Source organism: Myotis lucifugus, unplaced genomic scaffold, assembly GCF_000147115.1.
Source record: "Myotis lucifugus unplaced genomic scaffold, Myoluc2.0 scaffold_716, whole genome shotgun sequence".
NCBI lineage: Eukaryota > Metazoa > Chordata > Mammalia > Chiroptera > Vespertilionidae > Myotis > Myotis lucifugus.
Genome location: NW_005871764.1, coordinates 105,462 through 121,117, shown reverse-complemented (window position 1 = coordinate 121,117; position 15,656 = coordinate 105,462). Strand labels below are relative to the sequence as shown.

The 15,656-nt window shown below is 53.8% G+C and overlaps 2 protein-coding genes across 2 annotated transcripts in view; one reads left to right on the top strand and one right to left on the bottom strand.

Annotated features, from left to right (window-relative positions):
- LOC102442121 overlaps positions 1 to 5,567 on the bottom strand; it is a gene marked incomplete at its 5' end in the record, with an annotated part of 37,096 nt that extends 31,529 nt beyond the window's left edge. Inside the window, 2 exon segments of the mRNA XM_014447798.2 lie at positions 5,189 to 5,306; positions 5,437 to 5,567. Coding sequence (XP_014303284.2) covers positions 5,189 to 5,306; positions 5,437 to 5,567 — 249 coding nt within the window.
- Positions 5,568 to 11,904: 6,337 nt separating this feature from the next.
- The window catches only part of LOC102423358 (sodium-dependent phosphate transport protein 1), a 20,389-nt gene continuing 16,637 nt past the window's right edge, over positions 11,905 to 15,656 (top strand). The window contains exons 1-3 of the mRNA XM_023746662.1: positions 11,905 to 11,932; positions 13,321 to 13,520; positions 14,500 to 14,733. Of these exons, the coding sequence (XP_023602430.1) occupies positions 11,905 to 11,932; positions 13,321 to 13,520; positions 14,500 to 14,733 (462 nt within the window). The remainder of the gene's footprint in view (positions 11,933 to 13,320; positions 13,521 to 14,499; positions 14,734 to 15,656) is intronic.

Sequence of the window (15,656 nt, the reverse complement as noted above, 5' to 3'; positions counted from 1 at the left end):
ACCAACCCCACCCAGGATCATTCCTCTCCACCTCTCCCACTCTCCCCCCACAACTCTGCTGTAGAAACCTGTACCCCACGCTGTACCTACCCTCTGAGAGTTCTAACCGCCTGCCTTCCTCTGTGCACTCCGCCGAATCTCTGCCCCAGTGACTGCCAGCAATTAAATTCACAGGGTGCTGGCCAGTTCCCTTTGCAAGAGGGAACAGGAAAGGATATTATCTGGGTAGACATTCCCCCTCACTCTCTGATCTTCCTCAAATTGAAAAACGCCTCAGCTCTTTCTCTTCAGACCCTCTTAACTAGCAGCCATCTTCTCCCCTATCCCTGAGAGCCCAAATCCTGAGAATGTGTGCTCCAAAACAGCCTTTCCATTTAACACTCAATCTCAGGCCACCCAAAGACTGCCTTCCTCAACAGCCTCTTCTATTTCTGTGCCCATTCTACCCCTGAGGGAGGCAGCAGGGACTGAGGGCATAGTCTGAGTCTATGCCCCACTCTCTAAGTCCAGCCTCACAGATTGAGAGGCATCTCAGGTTTTTTTCCCACTGATCTTGAGGATGGCCCTCAGACCCCGGTCCAAGATCTAGTGAACATGGCCTTGAAGATTTTAATGCCCGTGAGGAGCAGGCACAGTCACATCGGGAGGCCTGACTTTGACAGAAGGTAGACCTGCAAACTCAAGCCTGGTGGCAGCCCTGCGGCTGATGGCAGCCGCCATGGCCCCAAGGGGGCTGTGCATGGTGGGGGTGCAACAAAAGGAACGCCACCCAGAGAATGCTTCAAATGCGGAAATGAAGATCACTGGGCAAAGCAGTGCCCCTGGCACCAGGCTTCAACCAAGCCCTGCCCGGCGTGTGGTCAAAGTGGCCACTGGAAAAGCGACTGCCCCTAGAAAAGTGGCGGGCCCTCTGCGCCCCAGCATGGAGTGGCCGCCCTTCCAGGTCATGACCCGCCGCTGGCCATGCTGGGACTGGCTGAAGACTGAAGAAGCCCAGCCTTGACGGCCCCCACCACCCTCGCCGAGCCCAGGGCTGTGCTGAAGGTAGTGGGTCTCCTTCCTGGTCGACACGGGGGCTGCCTTCTCCGTCCTGCCCTCCTTTTCAGGGCCCCTTTTTCCTTCCACAATCTGGTCATGGGTATTGACGGTAAATCCACCTGCCCGCTGACCACTGGACCCCTTCCCTGCCTCCTTGATGATAGCCCTATAACCCACTTGTTCTTAGTTATGTTTTCATGCCCCATTCCCCTGTTAGGACGAGATATTCTCACCAAATTAGCAGCCACTCTGCAGCCCACTTGGAGCCCTTCAGCCTCCCTGCTCCTTCCGCTCCTGGCCCCCTCCCTTCATGGGGATGCCGATCCCCCACTACCATGCGTCCTCTTATGGGACCCTGCTGTCTCAGACCACAGTCATCTACCTCAGTCTTGCTGTGAACGCCTTATCTCCTCCACGACTGTCCCCTCCTCTGAACAAGAAATGTTCTCCTTCCTCAGGCTCACTGGGTACTCTCACCTCCGGGTTCACAACTGTAGTCTTCTTGACATAACTTGGGTGAAGGAACCCCCTCACTGAGCCCATAGATCCCAAGGCCAACATCCTCACTCCTTTAATGCTCTGAGAACTGCTCTGACCTCGGCGGCTTCTCGCTCCATCCCCCTTCACCCTTCCCAAAGGAAACTTCCTTGAATGCACAGGTTTATTCAACAGTCCAGCTATTATCAGAAACTGATTTCATTATCTCTAGGAAAAAATGCAGCAACTTTAAAATCCAAGTGGCTAGAGGCCTGGGAACAGGCTGCGAGACCTGCTCCCTCCCTCCCCCTGCCTTTTCTCCAGCCTCATATCCAGGTCCCTGGCTTCCACTGCTCCTTTCCTTCCCTTTCTCTTTTCCCTTGGATAACAGTGCATTCTAACATTTCCTCCCACTTTTACTGTATTACCTACCTTTCTCAGGCTCACCAAATGCCTCCCACTATCCCTGAAGAAGATTCGGTGACACCATCCAGGACCTGATGACCCATCATTCCTCATAGGTTCTTACCTGGCAAGGGACGCTCCAATTTTTACTCCGGAAAAAGCTCAGGTTTTTAATATTTTGAGGTGAAACTGACATGGAATGATGAGGGAGTCATCAATTCTACTATCTGGGATGGGAAATCCTCTAGTGTCACTCTCTATTTACGAACCCTGGACCTACTCCTATGCCCACCCTCAACACAACTTTCCATCTACTCTCTAACATCAATCCCTCCTCCTCTACATCCTGCTGGATTTGTCCATCACTGGCTCGAACCCTCATCATAGCCACTCAATTCCAACGTATTGGACCATCTAACTAAACTCTCTATAGAAATTCACAGCTCCTGACCGGACCTCCTGCCCATGGCCCTGACCAGAATCCGGGCTACACCAAGGAGCCCCACCTTTTTAAACCCTTTTGAACTCCTATATGGGAGACCCTTCTTGCTCAACCACCGTCTCCCTGCTGATCCTCCTCCCCTGGGTACGTATCTCCCATATCTGTCCTTATTCAGGCAGCTACTCCAAGAACATGCGGACAGGTTTCTGCCCAAGCCAGAGCCGACCCACCAGGACGCCCGAGGACCAGCCCTTCACCCTGGTGACTCAGTCCTCCTTAAGAATCTACATCCAAAAGCCTTGGAGCCTAGGCGGACGGGACCTTACACTGTAATCCTTACAACCCCCACCGCGGCCAAGCTGCTCAGCGACCCATCATGGCACCACCTCTCCAGGCTCAAGAGGACCCCGGAGCAGCGTGACTTCTATACATGTGAGGTGTTGGGCCCCACTAAGGTCTGCCTTAGTCGCCCTCCCCCTCCTCTTTTTCCTCCCAGCCCTGAGCAACCTACACCAACCCCCACCTGCTTATGTGTGGAGGTTCAAGGTCCATGAAACCTACTACCAGACAGCAAACAAGTCACCCAACGGGACCCAGACAGGTGTAATCAAGATGTTGACACCTATGGGGGTTGCCTCTGGAGAGACTATGTTGTCCATGATGCCTACAGGGGTGGCTCCTTTGTCTGGGAGAATGGGGCCTTCAACATCATAGTCCTGGATCCCTGGGACCAGTGATGGGTTACGGGTGTTGTGGGAAAGCTATACTGGAATAGTTGGAGCTCAACCCCTTCAGGGACCATTTACATCTCCCGGGAATATGTCTTGGCCCAAGAGGCCCAAATCCAGGTCTCCAACAGAATCCTACAGGCCGAACAGTCCCTTAAAGGGAAGCTGCCTGACTCCCCCCGGGTAGAAGTCCTATCTTCTTGGCTCTGACTTATTCAACACACTCTACTATTCCTCAACAAAACCCACACCTTGCCCAATGTTTCGCACTGCTTTCTATGTGCCTCTCTCCAAAGGTCTTTGCTGGCTGCCGTCCACTCACGACTTCTCCAAGAACCCAGGGGCAAGGTGAATGTCAGCCTCCCGTGGCTGGCATTCCCCTTTGGGAACCTGAAACTCCAGAGCCCACCCTGCCCCCACTGATATGCTACCAGACCAGTAATCCGGTAACTGGCGGACAAGTCACTTGGAACTGTACCCAAAACCACACCTCAGCCAGTCCCACCAAGGCCAGCCCGGGTCCCTTCAACTGCATAAACTCCTTTGACCCCAGGCCTTGCTTCGTGGTCACAGTAGTTCCCCAACTAACCTTGTATGGAGAGTCGGAGCTCGCCTGGCTGCTCCCTCCATCCTGCCCCCGGACCTGCCGGGCCACCTTCCTCCCTGTCATGTTAGGGGTGAGTATTGCTGATAGATCCTCCCTTCCCCCAACTGGTGGGCGGAGTATGATGTAACCTGCAGCCCAGAAATACCTGAGTGACTAACCATGTACCTTATATGGACTATATATTGGACCACCAATCCACACCTGCCAAATACCCTAAGCCCTTCTCCTATATGGACAATGCAGTAAGCCACCAATCAGTGTGGGCCGAGTACACTAAGCCCCCACCCCTTCCCAGTCCACCCCTCAATAGGCGTGCCCACCCTTGCACGTGCTGCTATTCTCCCCTTGCGAGACAGCCCGGCAGGCCCTTCTCCTCTAAGAAAGCCTGTAGTCCTGGTTTTCGGCCTCTGTCTGATCTTTCAATCACTACCTCGATAGGCCTCACTGGGGGGCCCTCGGGAACAGTCTGGTCACTGCTCAGGACTTCAATGACAAGCTCCAGTTAGCCCTGGAGTCTACTACCGCCTCTTTTAGTTTCCCTACACGGCAAGTGACATCAGTAGCCCAGGTAGCCCTACAGAACCAGCGCACCACAGACCTTCTGACTGCAGAAAGAGGAGGAACCTGCATATTCCTTCAGGAAGAATGCTGCTACTACATCAATGAGTCCGGAGTAGTGGAGCAAAACGTACAGACCCTGACTAAGCTGAGTGAAGAACTACATGCAAGACACGCCAGGGACAACTCTTTTTGACTAGTTCCAAAACCCCCTAGCTACCTGGGTCCTGCTCATGATAGGGCCCCTGATTCTCATCTGTGTCTTTTTTCTCCTAGCTCCCTGCCTCCTCAAGTACATCCGCTCCTGGATCGCAGAGATGTTACAGGTGACTGTGAATCAGCTCCTGCTTCATCTCTACACTCGGCTGCCCTTCGAACTGCCTCTGCCTGACCCTGGCTTTTAACCCTCCCCCCCCCCCCTCGTCGTCCCTGGTCAGCTGGAAGTAATCAGAACGAGTCGGCATCCCCTATCACTAAAACGCCAGGATGTTAGGTCGGAGGGAGCCCAGGATCAGATGCAGGCAGATGTGGGACAAGAAAATGGACCCTCCCTGGAATTTCTAACAGATCAGCATGCCAGACACAGATACTGGCTTCTTCCTGAATCCACAACGACCCCCACACAGATACTGACTCCTTCCTGAATACCCTGCCAACCCCCTGCAGCGGGAACTTCCTCAGTTCATATCCCCGCCCCTCACTCAACCACAGTATAGAAAAAGCGCCCCCCTCCCTGTTGGCGTGAATCCACTGGCCCTGTCTTTGGGGTTCATGGGTCTCCCAGGGACACAGATTAAAACCTTCCCTTTTCTTTCTTTTCTGATTGACTCAGCTCTCTTTATTTCCTACGCCGCCTCCTGAGCCACCTGACACCGGCCACACACCGGGTGTCATCACCCTCCCTGGGAGACCCACCCGGACCCTCCCCAGTACCTGGGTCACCACTGACGCCACACACTCGCTGGAAGGAGTCCTCTGGAGCAGCCACTTCCCAAGTCCTGGGCAGGACTCAAGTAGAAATGAAACTGCCTGTGGTGGGGGACGGGTGCTGCTGGGTTTGGGGAGGAAACCAAGAAATGGCCCTAAGGGTTTGCAGATGGCTGGGCTGGGCCTGGCAGGGCGGGGAGTGGTGGGAAGAAGTCCTTCTTTTACAGCCAAGAGGAAAGGGGACAAGTCCTCACCTGGACCTGGGCTCTGGGCCAGCAGGAGCGTCTGAGGTCGGGGAGAGGCACAGCCTGTTATGCCCAGATTTCAGGATCCCCAAAAGTCCACCAGGGAGCCAGCCGAGTCCGATGCAAAAGCAACAGAGTCTTTATTCGAGCTAGCTCGAGCTCCCCGTCTACCACACTCGCTGACGCAGTGGCAGGAGGCAGAGAGAGACAGCTCTGTGGGGAGAGGGGTTTTATAGGGGGGTTGGAGTAAGGGGAGGAGAGAGGACTGTGGGCCCTGCCAATTGGCCAGGCGCAAGTCTGGGTCTTGTTACACAGGATGTGGTTGTGTCTATGGCACGCACTTCCCTTGATTATCGTTGGTTAGTTTAAAGAAATCCTAGGTGTGGCTAGCAGAGGCTTGGGCTTCCGGGAAGAAGCTCCTTGCTGAGAACATGGCTAATGGCTGCTGCCCAAAAATGGAGGATCCGGGGCAAGATGGAGGGTGTAGCCCTCGCCCTTTCACAGCCCACAGGCCCGACTGCAGCTCCTCTTGCCATGGCCACTGACCAACCCCCCCAAGGACCATCAGCTTCTGGGCGGATGTTATTTTATTTTTTGCTATTTTTTAGGTCCCTATTCTTTCATCACTGCTCTGAAGGGGGCGGTGGAAAGGGCTGGTGACCTCCGCCCTCATTCTCCCCCTCGGTGTCGCTCTGCAGGGTCAGACACTGGTCAGCATCACCACCAGTCAGCACCCAGCTGGGAGCCGGGAGCCATGGGAGGCCCCAGGCCACCGTAGTGATGGGGAAAATAAGACATTTTGGGGGAGGGGGCAATCTGAATCTGTGCCAGTAACCCAATGTACATTCTCAATAGCCGAAAATTAAGTCACTGCTCCTTTCTCCACAATCTGGTCTTTCAAGACAAGACTGGTTTACCTAAATACGCACAAACCATGAACCATACACAACCCCCGGAGGGGATATCAGTGCTGACGCCAGGCCAGACCTTTGGATGTGGTCTCCTGGCCCCTATCCCAACACACTGGGCCTTTTGCAAAGCCTGTGAAAGGTCCAGAAGTCCCACCCATATTTGGGGGACAAGGAAACTAAAGGGAATAAAGGAAGAGCTTCCTCCATATTGGCTGGCTCAGGATTTGGAGAGAAGCAGTCTCCCCTGAGTCCTGTACTAGTACATGTGAAACATCTGAAAATAAAGGAGTTTTTCCTGTGTCTCCAAGGACTCCTGTGTATTCTTCAGTCGCCTGGCAAATTCTGTAACAGTGGGGTCGGCACTTAGAGCAAAAGGACTGCACGGCCCAGCCGGTGTGTCTCAGTGGTTGAGCATCCACCTACCTACAGGCCCGGGTTGTGGGCTCGATCCCCAGGGTGGGGCGTGCAGGAGGCAGCTGGTCAGTGATTCTCTCTCACAATTTTCTTCCACGTCCCTGACGGCGCTTCTCAAATGAATCCGCGTATGAAACTGATCCCAGTGCTGAGTGTGCCCGTGGGTCAGGGTGGGCCGGGCTCTCCCATTTCTATGTGTGTGTGTGTGTGTCTGTACATATACACACATACATGTACATGTCTACACATGCACCATAGGTAAATGTACACGTGTATATTCACACACATAATTCTACATGTATAGGCTATACGTGTTGGGCTTTTTATAGTTATCTTTTTGTTTAGTTTTATAATTTTTAAAATTTTTATTTTTTAAATATATTTTTTATTGACTTCAGAGAGGAAGGGAGAGGGAGAAAGAGATAGAAACATCAGTGATGAGAGAATCATGGATTGGCTGCCTCTTGCACGCCACCTACTGGGGATCAAGCCCATAACCTGGACATTTCCCTTGACTGGAGTTGAACCCGGCACCCTTCAGTCTACAGCAGCCGTGGGCAAACTACGGCCCGTGGGCCAGATCCGGCCTGTTTGAAATGAATAAAACTAAAAAAAAAAAAAAGACCGTCCCCTTTTATGTAATGATGTTTACTTTGAATTTATATTAGTTCACACAAACACTCCATCCATGCTTTTGTTCCGGCCCTCCGGTCCAGTTTAAGAACCCATTGTGGCCCTCGAGTCAAAAAGTTTGCCCACCCCTGGTCTACAGGCTAATGATCTATCTGTAAGGTCTGGGGCTGGGAAAATAGGGTCTTTCCTGATCCCACCAGCTGAGTTGGACAAAACAACCCAGAACTGCCGAGCCACATCCTGCTGGACAATAGCTGCCATCCTGGGACCCACCAGAGCATCCTGTTGTGCTGACGGCCAATAAATAACCACCGGAGACTTCTCAAGAGGGCCAGGGTGCAGCTGCACCAACTTCCCACTCATCAATCACCCGCCACAAGCTACCTCAGATAAACCTGATTGGTCCAACAGCAGCATAAAAAATCTCTGCCAGGCATAGGCGGGTGTGACTCCCCCGGCCTGCACCTCCAGACCGTGGGACCTCACCCGAGAGCTTCCAATAAACGCGATATTTCGCTCTTACCCTGCTTGTCTTGGTCAATTTATTGGCTTTGGTCAGATTAAATCTTAAATCTCAGATTAAACCTTACATTAAACCTAACACTATCCACTGAGCCAAACCAGCTAGGGCAGTTTTATATATTTTTTTTTTACCACCTTTATAGGTGCCTAAGTGTTGCTAGGGACTGATAAAAACTCCTTTCTATCTCTGTTCCTGACTAAATACTCTACTTTTGGAAAAAGCAACTGATTTTTTAAAATAACTGTTTATCATGTTTCCAGCCAGTTCACCAAATTCCCTTCACGCCTTCCACACCCGGCGGCTTCCCAGGTTACTGACTCATTCCCTTCCTGCGTTACTGACCCATTCATGCCGCCTCCTACAGGAAGGCCTCCGCTGACCCCTGTGCTTGGCAGGGTCCCTACTGAATTGTTTGTTTCCTTGACTTCCCACCCCAGTGTGTCTATACGTCCTGCCTCACGCCGTGGACTCTGAACTCTGTGGAGTGAAAGGTCAGCGATTAAACACATTGCTACTCTCAGAAGCCAGCTCCGTGCCTGGAGCACAATAAATTCTATAAAGAAGAAAAGAGGGGAATTGCCCTGCTCCGACTGGAAACAGCTGCTTAAACCAGGCCAGAGAGATCTAGTTTTTAAGAGACTCGCTCATCTGTTCTGCTACATCACTCTTGATATTTATAAATTACAGACACCTGTTTGTTTGTTTTATTTTAAATATATTTGTATTGATTTCAGAGAGGAAGGGAGAGGGAGAGAGAGACAGAAACATCAATGATGAGAGAGGATCATGGACCGGCTGCCTCCTGCACGCCCCACACCGGGGATGGAGCCCGCAACCCGGGCCTGTGCCCTGACCGGGAATCGAACCCTGACCTCCTGGTTCCTAGGTCGATCCTCAGCCACTGAGCCCCGCCAGCCGGGCAACTTCTCACTTCTTGACGACTCACTTCCATGAGCACATGTATCTCATTTGATTTGCTCATTGACCTCAGCTGAGCGTGATAACCCTTCTTTACTGACATAGAAATCAGCCCAAAGAGGCTCCGTGACGCGCCCGAGGCCACAGAAAACACTAGAAGGCGGGCTTGGCCTCCCCTCGCCCAGCCCCAGGCCGCCTTCCCTTCAGGAAAAAGTCTTGTTGATGTTTTCGGCTCTGGGCACAGTTCAAAGCAGAAAAACATGGTGCCATCTTCTGAGATGCACACCCTGCCAGTGAGAACGTGGACGTGAAGTTAAAAATTAAGCTGCAAAGCCAGACCCAGGCTCCCGGCCTGCTGCCGTGGGCCTCCCACGTGGCTGGTGTTTGTCTTTGTAAAACGGCAGGACGTTGGGAAGGGGAGAGGGGACAGAAGCGACTCCACGGCCGCCTGGGTGAGGGCTTAGCAGACGGGTTAATGGTGAAGGTAAGCGCTTCTCTCCTCTCTGGGTCGGTGATAATCAGTCATGCACCAGAGGCCCATCCGAGGGAGGGAGTGGGTGAGGGGAAGTGGGAGAAAGACCCTGAACAGCAGCCTCAGGGCCTCCCTCTGGGGATGGTTTCTGGTTGCAAAATCAAGAAGAGACTTTCTGAAGAGCCCTGGCCAGTGTGCTCAGTGGATAGAGCGTCGGTCCCCGGACAGAAGGGTCCCGGGGTCGATTCCAGTCAAGGGCATCCATGTACCTGGGCGTGCAGGAGGCACCCATCAATGTGCCTTTCTCACATCGATGTCTCTCTCTGTCTCCCTCTCCCTTCCACTCTCTCTAAAAATCAATGGAAAAATAATCCTTAAAAAAAAAATTGAGGATTATCCAAACGATTTTAGAAAAATGAAAAAGGTGATCGATTCGATCAAGACCCTAGAGCAGGGCTTGGGGGCCACCAGGCCCAGGGGACACTGGGTGAGGGCGGCTCCTCTGAGGAGCCCTGAGTGCTAACTGGGACGCCGTGGCATGTGGACAGGCTTCGGCTGTGGAATAAAGCTCTGGATCCCAACTAACAAGGTTTGGAGTGGGGGCCTGGGAGGAAGGAGTCTTCAGATTTCTCTGCAGATTTGAAATGATCTTCCAGGGACAGAGAACAGGAACAACGTTGTAAGGCTGGAAGCAATAGAGCTTGGATGCTTGTACAGAGCACCTGCTCTGGGAGCTGAGGGCGCTGTCCAGAGAGACCCTGGCTGCTCCATGGGAAGGCAGGGGGGTAGAGGGGACAGGGGGCAGGGTGGGAAGAGACGCAGGGAAGGGACCTGAAGGACAGCACAGTTGGGCTCACGTTGGCCTGGAAGACGGGGCCCCAGGCTGTCACCCCGTAGAGGTGCCTGGGCTTCTGCCCATCTCCCGGGCTGGGTCAAGTTGCACCTGTTGTTGCGGTTAATCCTCACCTGAGGCCATTTTTCCATTGATTTTTAGGGAGAGTGGAAGAGAGAGGGAGAGACAGAGAGAAACACATCGATTGGTTGCCTCCTGCACGAGCCCCGACCAGGGCACGGGCTGGGGAGGAACCTGTAACCGAGCTACGTGCTCTCGTTACAACCCTTCTAGGGTTGCCCACAGACTTTATTCTTCAGGGTTAAATTGCTACAGGAACCGGTGGCATGATAGGAATCACCTGCTGGGATAACCAGTTTTATTTAGAATCTCCCGTCTTCTGAAAGGTGGGCAGTGGCACGAGCCCAGAAACAGTCACGTTTCCCCTTATTCCCTGAAGTTTGTGTCGAGTGGCATCCCTTGCTCACCCACCGTTTGAGGGAAAGAAAGAAAGAAAGAAAGAAAAGGAAGCCCTAACCGGTTTGGCTCACTGGATAGAGCGTTGGCCTGAGGACTGAAAGATCCCAGGTTCGATTCCGGTCAAGGGCATGGACCTTGGTTGCAGGCACATCCCCAGTAGGGAGTGTGCAGGAGGCAGCTGATCAATGTTTCTAACTCTCTATCCCTCTCCCTTCCTCTCTGTAAAAAACCAATAAAATATATTTTAAAAAAAATAAAGAAAAGGAAAAGTTTAAAGTGAAAAGTTTCCGGCCAATTGAACCATCAAAAGCATGTTTACAGTAACGTGTGTCCGCTGCGAGCCTCCCGCAGTCACAGCCCGGGTGCCAAGCTTGGGACTGTGTCCTCACTGCCGCCGTGAGCCCTCCTGGGTGAGGAGGCGCGTCTCAGACCCCCGTTCCCACGCACTGGCCCCCTGCTTCCCACGAAATGAGTGAAAAGGCTCCGGGAGCCCCAGGAACTGCTCTGGCTTTGTCCGACCTCGTTCCCAGAACGGCCGGGACTGGTCCCCGCGCCCTTCGACCTGCAGGTCCCTGCTCCTTCAGCCACGTGGACATTTACTCTGAGCAAACGAGGAGGCTCGCCAACAGGGTGACGCAAGGCAGCTGCATGTTAGGGGAGCCCTGAGGGCAATAACAACATGGCGATAGGAAATGGGCAGGGCCGGCCCGCGAGGCTCAGGGGGTGAGCCTCGACCTAGGAGCCAGGAGGTCACGGTTGGATTCCCGGTCAGGGCACAGGCCCGGGTTGCGGGCTCCATCCCCAGTGGGGGGCGTGCAGGAGGCAGCCGGTCCATGATTCTCTCTCATCATTGGTGTTTCTGTCTCTCTCTCCCTTCCTCTCTGAAATCAATAAAAACATATCTATAATAATAAAAGGGTAATATGCTAATTAGACCGGACGTCCTTCTGGACAAAGCCAGGGCTGGAGGGAATCCTGGGTCCCGGTGTCTGCCGTCAGCCTGAGGGAAGCAAGGCCGGGTTCTTGGTGCCAGAGGGAAGCCTGTGCCAGCAGCTGAGGGAAGGAAGGCCTACTCTTGCATGAATTTCATGCATCGGGCCTCTAGTTTTAAAATAACAACAACAACAAAACAAAGGGTTTGCTGATGCCGAGAGCAGGCAGCGGGAACGCGGGAAGTGATTGTGGGTCCTGCGTTGGCTTGTCCTCCCCTAGATCAGAGCCTGTCGCAGCGAAGGAGACTCAGGGCAGGGGTGCCTCTGCCCCCACGTGCGGAGCCGCCTCCCGGAGGAGCCCCATGGACGAGAAGCCGTCCGCCAGGAGAGGTAACGCCACCTGCCGGGCTGGCCGCTGCCGCGTGGAAGGGCGGACGGACGGGTGTCCCGCGTCCCCGGCACCTCCTCGCTCTGCTCCCCTCCTCCTCCCATCGCGCCTCCGTGGACAGTGGGACCCGCTCCAGCCCCTCACCCTGTCGCCTGTTGCTGCCTCTTCCTCAGGGAGCCCCACTGAGTTATGGGCCAGAAATTCAGCCCAGCGATCAGCGAGTCCTAGGACATAAGGAATGGAATGGGTCTGAAAAAGTCATTTTATAGAAACCCTCAGCTCGTGCATGAATTCCTGCGATGGTGTCCTTGCCAGGGAGCTGGCTGTGTCCCCGGAGCTGAGAATCTCCGGGAATAAGGAAACAATTCTTTTCCAGGCGACCCATCCCATCCCTGAGCCACCTGGCCATGAACGAGGATTTCTTCCACTATGCAGGGTGTCCCCCAAAATGCACACACACTCTAACATATTCAAAGTGCGTAGACATTTTGGGGGGACACCCTGTGTTCTCCTCTATTTCCTCCCAGGTTCTCTCTTGTTTCTCTTTAGTCCAAATTCTCCAAATATGCAAAAATATTTACGCTCAGGTGCGTGAATACGCTGGGTTGGGTAGAGCATCGGCCTGAGACCCCACGGTGGCCAATTCGGTCCCCTTCAGGGCCCATGCGAGAGCCACCTATGAGCGCATCCATAAGTGTCACGGCAAACCGGTGTTCCCCTCTCTCTACAAACAAACAAAAAAATGCCTAAAAAGAAGATCCTGGGTGTGTGACTACCTTCATTCAAAGGCAGCCGGCTGTCTAGTTGAAATTTTCAAGATTTTTTTGGTAAATGAATATGCAAACCAGATGGGGCTGACTGGCAGCTGGGGGAGGTGCTGTGGGCGGGCTCTGCCGCCCTCCCCCCCTCACTTCGTCTGGGAACAATGGGCATCAGTGCCACCATGAAGCTCGTTCTGTTTATCATCTGCTTCCCATCGTGGCTTTGCCTGGTGATGGGATCCCAGATTCAGGGCCTGAAGCCGACTAAAGGGAAGGACCGAGGAGGGTGTGAAAAGAGAGAGGGGGACTGTGGTGTTTTTGTTGTTGTTGTTTTTTTAAATATATTTTTATTGATTTCACGGAGGAAGGAAGAGGGAGAGAGAGAGAGAGAGAGAGAGAGAAACATCAATGTTGAGAGAGAATCATGGATCGCCTGCCTCCTGCACGCCCCACACTGGGGATCGAGCCCGAAACACAGGCAGGGGCCCCGACAGGGAACGGAACCCCGACCTCCTGGTTCATAGGTCGATGCTCAACCGCTGAGCCACGCCGGCCGGGCCTGCGGTGTGCTTTTCACTGGGAGGAGCGATCGCCGCCAGGAGCCCCCACTTTCCCCCCGTCCTTCCCAGGCCCGGACTTCTGCTCCTTGCGCTACGGGCTGGCGGTGGTCATGCACCTCTCCAACCTCAGCATGATCACCCAGCGCGTCAGCCTCAGCATCGCCATCATTGCCATGGTCAACAGCACCCAGCAGCCCGCCCCGGCCAACGCCTCCGCGGACGGCCCCCTCCAGGACCCCAGCGGGCCCAGCGGGGAATTCCACGCAGGGGTGAGTGGGACAGAGAGCAGCCCTTTGTCGGGCGGGCATCCCCAGTGTGAAGGGAAGGCTTCGATCTCAAATCTGTGGATGGATTTCTTTTTATTTTATTTTTAAAATATATTTTTATTGATTTCAGAGAGGGGAAGGGCGGGGGAGAGAGAGAGAACCCGGGCCATTATTTACTTTAAGTGGACAGTATTCTACAGTCATGCTGTTTGTACCTCCATGTACACCAGGATGTTTCCTGTCCAGCGGCCACCACCAGCCATTTATCGTGTCGCCTCGGGAGAGGAAGGTGGCCGCACTCCTGGTCTGGGAAGCCAGTTCTGCGCAGGCGGCCATCGCTCCTGACCTGCTGTTAGGGACTGAGTGGATGGGGGCCCAGGAACGCTGGTCTCCCTTACCCTTTGGAATGAGGGTCCGCATGTCACCCAACTTTGACCAGAAGCAAATAGTGCAAGGGAGCTCTTCTGCCGATGGAATCCCTCTCACCGTCTCCTTCGCTGACCCCTCCGGCCGCCCGTTTGTGCAACCCTTTCTTCATCGCTTTTCTCCTTCGCACCTTCTGCCTTTCCTTCCTCGGAGAGGAGCAAAGGAGGGTTCTAACCGGTTAGCTCAGGGGATAGAGCATTGACCTGCGGACTGAAGGGTCCCAGGTTCGATTCCCGTCAAAGGCACGTGCCCGGGTTGCTGGCTCGATCCCCAGTAGGGAACGTGCAGGAGGCAGCCAATCAACGATTCTCTCTCTTCATTGATGTTTCTCTCTCTCTCCCTCTCCCTTCCTCTCTGAAATCAATGAAAATATATTAAAAATAATTAGGCATATAATTAGTCTGTTTGGAAACGGTGGGATATTTAAGCTAGACTTTAAAAAAGAAAAAAGAGAGAGAAACCTCATGTGACCTTCCATGGAGGCCGCCAACCACAGCGCTCCAGCTGGGAAGCCCCGTTCTCAGCCACGAATTTCCCTTTTCTCCTCTTCTTCCAGACCTCCGTCTACGCATGGAGCCCCGAGACCCAGGGCCTCCTCTTCAGCTCCATCAGCTACGGGATTTTGCTGACTCTGATCCCCAGCGGATACCTGGCGGGGATATTTGGCGCCAAGCACATGCTGGGGGCGGGGCTGCTGGCCTCCTCCCTGCTCAGCCTCTGCACGCCGCTGGCCGCTGACCTGGGTGTGAGCTTGGTGATGGTGATTCGCGTCGCCCAGGGCATGGCCCAGGTACCCGGAGGCGCCCTCCCGGGGGGGAGGGGGCAGGGGACGGACTCCGGAGTCCTGCTGGTGAGCGAAGGTCTGAACGGTGTTCATTTCAGGGAATGGCATGGACAGGTCAGTTCACCATCTGGGCGAAGTGGGCGCCCCCGCTGGAGCGCAGCAAGCTCACCAGCATCGCGGGCTCTGGTAAGGGTTCCCACGCGGGTCACAGCCCTGTGACCGGCCTCCCCCTCCCCCGCCTTCCCTTGGCGGCATCGGACGGTTTGGGGGAGAGGGATTACAGTTCTCCCATCGATAACCCACCAATAATGATAGAGAGTCATCAGTCGGCTGCCTCCTGCACCCCCCACACTGGGGATGGAGCCACCACCCGGGCATGTGCCCTGGCGGGGAATTGAACCGTGACCTCCTAGTTCATAGGTTGGTGCTCAACCACCGAGCCACGGCGGCCGGGCTAAATTTATTGTTTCTTTGTCTAAAAGTAGAAAGGCCTCCTGCTTTGGTCACTTCTTTGAGTCTCATAGTTTCATGGGCTCTTGTATGTACAAAATTAAATTTGTTTTGCTCCTGTTAAAAAAAAACAAACAAGCCCTAACTGGTGTGGCTCAGTGGATAGAGCATCGACCTGTGGACTCAAGGGTCCCAGGTTCTATTCGGTCAAGGGCATGTACCTTGGTTGCGGGAACATCCCCAGTAGGGAGTGTGCAGGAGGCAGCTGATCGATGTTTCTCTTTCAACGATGCTTCTAACTCTCTATCCCTCTCCCTTCCTCTCTGTAAAAAATCAATAAAAATATATTTTAAAAAAACTTTAAAAAAACAAATTCTTCTCCCAAATCCAACACTGGGAGACGGTTACGTAGAAAAGAAACGCATGAGGCTCGGCACAGAAAAGTCCACTGTGAGCGACAAGAGCACCTGGGGGGGGGG